Here is a 10,296-nt window from a genome sequence, read left to right as displayed (position 1 = left end):
TATGTTTCTGCTTCAGTGATTTTCTTGCTGCTATGTTTATATATTTTTATACTAATTTGCTTGTGTTTATCTTTATGGATTTTCAGAAATTATGTATTTTCGGTATGAAACTTTTGTTGGTTGTGTTATATGCATCACAAATAATTTCTAAATATTCTTTTGGAAATTTTAGTACTCTCTCTGGAGTAAATGACAGGTAAGTTCACTGTCCAGTTTAAAAAATATGATAATGTTTCCTCCCAGAGAAACGGTATGACAGGCTTACTGCCCATTGTAAGAGATCCAAACTCTCTAAGTTCAAAGTTCTTCTCTGACAATGCAAGACACTGTGTGTGCAGGTATCAGCTGGCTGTCTTCATGTCACCTTGTGGGAATCAGAGCTCAGAGAACCTGTACCAAAATGCCAATACTGTGGCTACTGCTTTTGGTGTGAAGAATACATACAATGTTTTTTTTTTGTTCCTGACCCAAGGTTAGGCTGGTAGGCTGATCTGATAGCTTGTATGAATGGTTAAAATCTCAGAAACTTCACAGTTCTTGACATCTTTTTTTATTTATTAATAAAATAAGGCATACCAATTTTATTGATCTTTTCAAAGAGCTAATTTTTTATTTTATTGGTTATTGTTTTTTTGAGTTTTATTTCATTGATTTCTGCTCTGATATTTATTTGTTTTTACCTATTTTGCCTAGCCTCTTGAGATTCTTAGTGTAGGGGATGATCTCTGGGTCATGGGATTGAGTCTGCTTGTCCTTCTCCCTCTGCTCCTTCCCCCATTCTCTCTCTCTCTCTCTCACATTCTTAAATAAATAAATAAATAAAATCTTAAAAAAAAAGATTCTTAGAGTATATCCTAAGGTCTTTGATATGAGATCTTTTTTCATTTCTAATATAGCTATATAGTGCTATAAATTTCTCCCTAGTTACTGCTTCAGCTGTATCTCATGGATTTTGATATGTTTGTATTTCATCCTTTTTTCAGTTCAGAATAGTTTCTAATTTCTTGTTTGGCTCATGAATTACTGAAAAGTGTATTATTTAGTTTTCAAGTATTGGGAATTTTCCAGAGATATTTCTGTAACTGATTTTTAATTTAATTCCGCTAGGGTCAGAGAATATATTTTGTATTATTTGACCCCTTTTAAATGTATTGAGACTCATTTTTTTCACCTAGGATGTGATTTCTTGTGGTAAATATTCAAGGTGTGCACTTTAAAGTAATGTATATTTTGCTGTTGTTGAATGGAGTGTACTATAAATGTCCATTAGTTCAAGTCTACTGATAGTGCTGTTCAGATCCCTTATATACTTACTGGGGTTCTCTCTACTTGTTTTACCAATTTTTAAAGTGACGAGTATAAAATATCTGACTATATTACTATAATTATGAGTGTGTCTACTTCTCCTTAGAGTTGTATTATTTTTGCTTTCATGTATTTTGAATCTCTGTTATTGCATCTTCATTTTGGAACCTTCACTTTTTAGAAGCCCATCTGTGCATTCAAAAGTGTATTTAATATAATTTCTCTAATATTTGAAATGCTTTTTGGCCTAGAAATTTTAAGAATAACTAGTCTGCTATACAGTTAAAACTTCACGTATTTTCTGTTTTTTTTTTTTCTTATCAGTTAAGAAATACTGTGCTCTCATTTAACTCATAAAATAATCTTTCGGTTTGTTGAGATTCTTTTAAAATTTAATCCATTTTTTTTTCTTGAAGCCACATTTTTGGAATCCCCTTGGTTTCCTGCTCTAATTTGAACTTATTTCTTCCTAACCCTTCTTCACAGAAGTAAGTCAAGGATTTTGTTTTTAATCTCCATGGCTAGTTATGTACATGTCTCTGATTTTGGTCACTAACTACTTTTTTTGTTTTTTAGGTATACTGACTCATGTAATAATTATTTTTATTTATTTATTTTTCACTTAATTATTTTAGAAGAGTATTTGAGTGGTATGCTTTCTGAATTTGGTGCCTCTGGATATGTTTTCATTTATCTTTGCTATTTGCCGGGTGTGGACTCGTAAGTTTAAAACTATTTGCCTGTCAATTACATGGTGCTAGTATAACCTTAATATGAAAAACAATAAAGTTAGTGCCACAAATATTTCAAACATTACAGTCATGAATAAGGATGTAAAGTTTCTAAAAAAAAAATGAACACTAGCAATGTGTAAAACAATAATGTTCTATAACAAATTATTTGAAAAATAGTTCATGATCAGTAAACCTACTGAAATAAATGATTACAGTGCAATCTAAAGGAGAAAAGTCATGCCGTAGCATCAATAATGATAAATGTTAACAATTTAATAGAGCAGTTACTATGTGCCTGATACTGTTTTAAGTCTTTATGTATATTAGCTCATTTAATTCTTACGTCAACTGTGTGAGAAAGATGATATTATTATGTTCCTTTATACACGAGGAAACAGATACATAATAGTAACTTGCAAAAGATCATATAATTCCTTAAATGAAAGAACAGGGATTCAAACTCAAGTAGTCTGGATCCAGTCTATGTTGTACTTTATCTTGGCATCAACAGATACTGAAAAATCATTCTATACATTTTTGTCAACATGCCAATAAAATATATGAGGTAATAAGAATGAAGGAACTACTTATTATCATAAAGATAATTTGTCTGAACATAGAATTAAAACAAAAGAGATAGAACATGTGAGAAATAAGAGATAAATTAGATAAATTTTTATGCTATATTTAGGATTATTTTCTCAACTTCTCCCCAGAGCTCATATAGAATGTTTTGTTTTGGCAAGCATATTTTAATTTCTTAGAATACTTTCTTGTTATCTTATTTCTCTGTCTCTTGTCAGAATTTTTTTAGTTTAGTTTAATTTTGTGAATGCAACATCTCAAATTCTTCTCAACAGATTAATTAGGAAAAAAAAGTTGAGTGTTATTCCTTGAATTCTATTCTTTTCTATCCAATGTGATTTGTTTATTTTAGTTCTATTAATACAACTTGTAGATGTTAGTTATAAACCAGAAAAGAAAAATGCTTTGAATTCTCTACTTTAACAGAAATAACTTTGATGCTGCCTGAGGCTGAATATTATATTGCTCAAGGATTTAAATAACTAGCTGTTCTGCATAGCTTATTGTTCAATTTAATTTTATGAAACATTTAATGTAGTAATTAAGTATTTGGGGATATAAGTGTGTAATTAGTATACTATGAGTTCTTAAATATCAATACATGACAGAAGTGAGATAGTGAGAAAAAGGGCAAATAAGTTTTCATGACAAAATTCACCCACACTTAAGAAGAATAGTCCTCATTTTTTACATTGCAATATTATTGGTAAGCTAGCCTATGTGTGACGGCTTGAAATATCTTGGCATAATTAGGAAATCATCTGTGACTTGAAACCTAAGAATATAACCTCAAGGACTATGGTGTTTGGCTCATAAAGTAGTAATGGTGGAGTGCTTGCATTTTATAGAGATCTTTCACTGTGCTTCGTCTTTGAGAACAGAATTCAGATGTCGATTATCTCATTAAAGAAAAATCCGGTGTTTATTAAGTAAATTATCTAGAATTGTAGATGAAGGCTCAGGGAAGGTAAAATCAGTGCTTTCAGAGCAATGACTAACTTATCTCTGACTATTCTGGTAAATGCTCATAGGGGTGATGTTGTGATTACCTAAACCTGTCTGGTAGCTAAATACATTACATCGGATGCAGTTCAGGAAAATAACTTGTCAAAGAAAGGAAACTGAAGCTTCAGTTGATTTAACCTCTTCTTTTTAGAAACCTTATTTTCTGCCAACCTTATTGGCATTATTTCCATTTTCTGTTCTTGAGTGTGCAGGAATGCCTGCAACCTCTTGATGGGGGTTCCTACCCACTGGGTGGCCGCCCCAGAGGGGGGTGCTGCAGCCTTGGGTGGGGGTCCTCGCGCTCAAGCTCCAGGCAGGAACCTCTGAGCAAGCGCAGAGGGCACCTGTAACTTCCGCCTGGCTGCCGCGGGCTGCCGGCTCCCGCTGAGTAGTGGCAAGTCTGAGATGGAGCAGCCGGCTCACCCAAAGTTTCTCCTTGCTCACAGCCTCTTCAGCAGCGGCCTGCTCTTCTTTTCAGTCTCTTCAGGATCTCTGCGAAGTAGAGCCCAGGGCTGACATTCTGCTGTAGCAGAGGGAGATGGTGCCACCAACTGGCGCCCCTCCCCCGCGGTGGACCCACTGAGTGGCTCTCTTGTTGCTGGAGGTGGCAGTGGCCACGTGGAGCAGACCCAGGGTCCAGTTAAAGTAAGACGCCTCTGTGAGAGGCTGGCGGTCGCCCCGGGATCAGTAACCGGGGAAGTTGGGCTCCCAGAAGCCTGCCTCCTTCTGCCTAGAGAAGGTTCCAGGACCAAGCGGCCAGCAATAGGAGTGGTTCCTGTGGCAGCAGCAGACTTCAGCACTGATCGCTGACCACTGTTCCCGGAGGGCATGATACTGAGTGCAGAAGGCTTTTCAGTGGCAACAATGGCAAGAGCTGCCAGCAGAAGCCTCTCCCAGGTCCTCGTGAGATTTACGAGGTAATGACATCACTTTTCCTTTTCTAGGTGATGGTTTCAGTTGGAAGTCCAGGTTGGAGCCAACCAAGTGAGTTCCTGCTACAAGGAATTTGAGGGCATCCTGCTTCTTTCTTTGCAGGACATCAAGGGTTCTGACACTGTGAAAGTTTCCTGTTATTATGGGAACCCAGAAAACACCTGTGTGGACTGTGCCCCAACAGTGCAGAAAAGCTCACCTCTTCTAATTTGTAAATCAGAAGGCACTTTCTACAAAATTTTGCAAAGATGCTTTTTACATATATATATATGTATATATATATATATATATATATATATATATATATATATATATGTATATATATATATATATATATATATATATGTGTGTGTGTATATATATATATATCTATATATATATCTATATATATATATATAGATATATATATAGATATATATATATATATCGATATATATATATATATAAAATCATTTTGACTGCTGATGCATTCTGTGTTTAGACACACATAATAACTTTATATTGGAAGACTGTCAGTAAAATCATAGTGCCCATTTTTAAGACTGGCTTTAGGGGTGCTTGGGTGGGTCAGTAGGTTGAGCCTCTGACTCTTGATTTGTGTTCAGGTGCTAATCTGATAGTCTTGGAATCAAGCCCTGCATCAGGCTCCCCCATCAGTGGGGAGTCTGCTTGAGATTCTCTCTCTTCCTCTCCCTCTGCCCCCCATGCCCCACACATTCTCTCTCTCTCTCATAAATCTTTAAAACAAATAAACAAACAAAAATGAAGGACCGGCATTAAATCTGGAAAATATGTTTCTCAGTTTCTTCAACTGTCAAATGGGAATATTACCTACTGCATGGGCTCTCTGTAAGAATTTTTAAAAGCTAAACTGTATAAACTCTACGGACCGGCAACAGTGTCTAACACATGGTAAGTACTCAATAAATACAAGATATTATCATTTCTCTACTACCTATGAATATCTCTACTTTAAATTTCAAGGTAACAAGCAAGGTTTCTTGCAGGGAGGAACAAAACTACATGTGGGTTTCCAAACAAGCAAGAAGAGATATTGCTTTTAAGTGTATTTTTCTTAGCAGCTTGCAGATAGCAATAGCTGTTATGGAGCTCATACTCAAGGTCTGTGCTTGTTTCAAAGAAAGCTCACCATGTGTTGGGAGCTTGGCAGATGACTCAGTTCTGATTCCTTTTATGTTCACTTTCTCTCATTTTTCTTCTAAAATGCACAAGCAGCACAGCATCAATTTCTCTCTCTCTCTCCCTTTCTTCTTCCCTCCACCTTCACACACTCCCTTTCCTTCAACACACACACACACACACACACACACACAAGCATCCACATTAGTTTCATTTTATTTATCTTTTAATCCCCAAAGGATTCACGGAGCAGGCTGTGTGCAGCTGCTGTGTTTTCTTCTGGTTAAATTGGCGGTTACCTACTGTGTGGAGTTGCTAGGAGAAGGTGAATAAGCATGATTACAGCATCATTGATGTACATAGTCTTTCAGTAACAACCTGTGGAGTTCTGTGGTCTGTCTTCTGTATGGCTCTATGTGTTATTTCCTCATTGTTGTCGTTAATATTTGTTGCCTTTATTGTTAGAACATGATAATATCTTTAACTGTTGGTTCCAGATCAATTAAGAGACAAAAACCTTGGCATTTAAAATAGGCACTTTTTTCTCAGGGTGGTGCTGCTGACACTGGTTCCTACCATCTGCTTTCTTATTACATCCTGCCCTCCTTCCATTGGTAGAGACGAATTCAGCTTCTTCTGGTGCGCTAAAGTCATTCACGTTTCTCTTGTGCATAACAGATCTTGTAAACTGTAGGAATTCTGATGTGCTTCAGTGCACCGAACGGTAACAGATGAGCTGCTTTTGGGGAGAGCTGGAGCGCTCAGTCGGTCAGTAGTACAGTAGCAGGCTCACATGTGCGGATTGTTCCTGTGAGGTCAGAGGATCTGTTTATACTGCTGTCTGCTTGGGGGGTGGGGGGAGGGCGGGTGATGAGAGCAGTGGATATGCCTGTCAAAGTCAATAGCGATTCTGGCAGAGGCTGCCCTCAGCTTTGTAAATCTGTAACATTTTGATAGATGAGAGATGCTACTATATAACTGTTTGAGATCTGTAGTGGGCTGAGGAATGCTTGTTCTAGCTGCTGAAACTGACTGTAACTATACTGCCCTAGGAGTATCATCATGGGGTCAACTGCTACAGAAATTGAAGAATTGGAAAACACCACTTTTAAGTATGTCATAGGAGAACACACCGAAAAAATGTGGCAACGCCTGAAAGGAATGTGAGTAAGCTCTTTGCTTGGTTCTGTGTTTTTATTTCCCACACCCCACCCAGAATTTGACTATTAACATGACTAATTGTTCTTACTACCTGAATTTGTGGACTGGTGTTTCCTTTAGAAAGATTTTCTCTTAGAAAATAAAATGTTAGTCTCAGCTAATAACTTGCTTGAAGGATGACTGATAATCTTTCTTGCACCTGTATATTTAATATAAATTAAGGTAACTCCCTGAGAATTCATTTCACTGTTATAACACATGGCTTCTTTTATACATTCTGTTTGTATTCTTTAGATATGTGATTTAGATATGCAGAAATGTAACTAGGAAAGCTACTTGCCAGGTTACCTGCAGAAAAAAAAATTTCCTTCAGAAAAATAGAAATAATACCACTGGTAGTTATTTCTCTGTGATTATATTTTGAAAAAGCAAGAGCAGGATTAATGTGATACTAAATATTTATACTGCATTGTGCTTAGTCTTTGTCTTGATATTTCTTTAAGAAAAAATGTGGTAAAAACACTAGTAGCATTCCAAACTTACTGGAGAGTTTTAGATTTAAATTAACCAATTCACTTCTGAGAATACAGAATAGCTCATGGTATAAAACTGAGATGGTCAAGAGATGTGCTTATGTCAAACATGAAATGTAAGTACCTGAGTTAAACTACTTGCATTGCTACTCACCTTGCTATTTAAACAACATTTAAGTTTTTTGTTGTGTATGCTACTAAGTTCTGTTTAGTTCTCCAAAACCCTATGTTTACATGCTTTATTTTAGTTATGCCATAATTTAAAAATCAACTTTGGGGTGCCTGGGTAGCTCAGTCGTTAAGCATCTGCCTTAGGCTCAGGACATGATCACAGGATCCTGGGATGGAGCCCCACATGGGGCTCCCTGCTTGGCGGGAAGCCTGCTTCTCCCTCTCCCAGTCCCTCTGCTTGTGTTCCCTCTCTCACTGTGTCTCTGTCAAATAAATAAATAAAATCTCTTAAAAAAAGAAAAATCAACTTTAACATTTCAATAAAAATGTGCAAAATGAATATTTACAGGCTATTGCAATTGCTTAACGTATTTGCAGATCTCAAATGAAAACATATTTGCTTTTCTGTAATAATAGCTGAAGGAATCTTTTAATATGCAAAATATAGGTTTTCTAGGATTTGTAGTTCTATGCTTTGTTTACATACTATTATATACAGTGCAACATCTGAATAAATTCGATGTTGCTGTTTTGATATAAGATTTTTTAAAAGAAAAATTATGTCAAACTTTGCTTAGAGGAAAAACTCCTACTTTCTTCCATTTGAATGCATTTAGTGATGTTTAGCTATTTAAAGAGCATTCTCTGGATGTTTTCTTTCACTTAAAGTTATACATGGCATTACACTACCCTAAGATAAGAGCACACTAATAATGCAAACAACATTTAACTGAATAATTTAAAAAGGGAAGCCATCTTACATCATTTGAATGAATTAGAGAAATTAGAGAAATAAGAACTATTGAAGATTTAAAATTACAGTTTTTTTGGTGAGTTTGTTCTCTAGGGAAACAAATAATCCTGTAAGAGCAAATAAAAACTTACAAAGTTAATTAACATAGATGAAAATTAAACATTGGCAGTCATCAGATGATTTGTGTCCTAACCTAATTAGTAGATGAACATCTGTACCGGAAAAATTATAGATCATATTATAACCTATTTTAGATTTTCTTCCCTCTATCAGGACAGGATTTTTTTGCTTGTCTGTTTTGTTTGTATTTGTTTTATTTTCCTATAGTTACTTAAATGTACGAATATATGTAGTTACTTAAATGTATGTTTATGTATGATGGTGAATTTGTGCCTGTGTCTTTAAGAAATTTGAAAAGTGACTTTGTGTTTACTTAACATTTTAGAGCAAAATTATCTGACTTTCACTTTATCAAATGATCTCAAAGATCGATCTCATTTTGTTTCAGTAGAGAGTGACAGCCATTCAACAGTAGACCTTCGACAATGTTGTTGTAGGATAAAATATACATGTATGTACTAAGGAAATTTGGTGTGTATCCACATAAAGACACTGAATGACCACTTAGGGAAAAAAATTACTGAAACTAGTTTTATAAAAAATAATCATTATTACTGAACTTGATTGAAATGACTGATTGCCTCTGTATCATAGAAAGAAGGAATTTGCATTTTGGTACTATAGTTTAACTTTTACTTTGACTTAAGACATTTCCAGTATTCTAGGTTTAGAACCGTCACAACAAGAAGCTCTAAATCTAAAACCTGCATGACTAATGACAGCTAAATCTTTAATTATGGTCTTTTGTGTAGTCTGCATTCACAGCAGTGATGAGGGTCTCCTTATACCATTGCTGGAATTGTCTTGCCTATTTAAAATGTAATATTGACTCAAACAGAGTTTTTAGCTTATCAAAATCTCTGCTCCTAGAATTTTACTTTTTAAGTGTTGGCAATTAAAATTATGCTACTCATAAAAGCTATCAAACAGTTTTGCAATAATATTCTTGGTTTATTAAAGAAGACCCAATGAAGACCTTTATATATTTGGAAAGTAATTTTTTTCACTCTTAACCATATCTCACTTCACAAATACATTGATTTGTCTCAACAGGACATTCTGTTTTTAAGTAGGTTTGTAATACATACATTTTTGAGGTTAAATAAAAATAAAGACAAAGGTTAAAATAAAGCTTATTCAACTATACTTTAAATATGGAAACATGAGCTACTTATTTACAGAAAATATAAAGAATCTCATATAACATAACATCTTAAATCACTTTTCTGAGTCCATAGAAATAGTTTTTAAATTTTGTGACAAATGTGAAAACATCAGTAAACTAAATTAAAATATCAGTTATTCTTTACCATTTTATTGATTTTTTTCATTGAGTTTCTTTTAAATCTTCTTCATGTAATATTTAATTGAGACCCCATATTCAGTGATGTGCCAAGAAACCTCTTATTCCTTTGTGGAAACAAGGGTGAAACACTTTCTTCTTCTGATTCCTGGTGTATATTTGTATGCTTGATTCTATTAATTTTATTTTACAATTATGGCTTTTTTCTTTAGCTTTCTTGAATCCATATTCTACCACTAATTTGTCTCTCAACATGACAACTTAGATTTTACACTATGACTCATCATCCATTATGGTGGAAATGTTAGCAAATGACTATGGCATCATACCCTTCACAAACAACATTTAAAAAGAATCATAGGGACGCCTGGGTGGCTCAGTTGGTTGGGCAGCTGCCTTCGGCTCGGGTCATGATCCCAGCGTCCTGGGATCGAGTCCCACATCGGGCTCCTTGCTCAGCAGGGAGCCTGCTTCTCCCTCTGCCTCTGCCTGCCATTCTGTCTGCCTGTGCTTGCTCTCTCTCCCTCTCTCTCTCTCTGACAAATAAATAAA

The 10,296-nt window shown here is 35.2% G+C and overlaps 1 protein-coding gene across 2 annotated transcripts in view; it reads left to right on the top strand.

The window, feature by feature from the left end:
* The first annotated feature begins 6,758 nt into the window (after positions 1-6,758).
* Positions 6,759-10,296, top strand: part of LOC111143001 (phosphodiesterase 1A) — a 329,203-nt gene continuing 325,665 nt past the window's right edge. Inside the window, exon 1 of one of the 2 annotated variants that reach the window (XM_022496393.1) lies at positions 6,759-6,865. In XM_022496393.1, the coding sequence (XP_022352101.1) occupies positions 6,765-6,865 (101 nt within the window). In that variant the 5' untranslated portion in view covers positions 6,759-6,764. The remainder of the gene's footprint in view (positions 6,866-10,296) is intronic. The other variant, XM_022496411.1, reaches the window with a different exon arrangement.

Source organism: Enhydra lutris, unplaced genomic scaffold (genome assembly GCF_002288905.1).
Source record: "Enhydra lutris kenyoni isolate GAN:26980312 unplaced genomic scaffold, ASM228890v2 scaffoldscaffold1, whole genome shotgun sequence".
Taxonomy (NCBI): domain Eukaryota; kingdom Metazoa; phylum Chordata; class Mammalia; order Carnivora; family Mustelidae; genus Enhydra; species Enhydra lutris.
The sequence above is the reverse complement of the archived record's forward strand: the minus strand, read 5'-3'. Positions and strand labels throughout refer to the sequence as shown.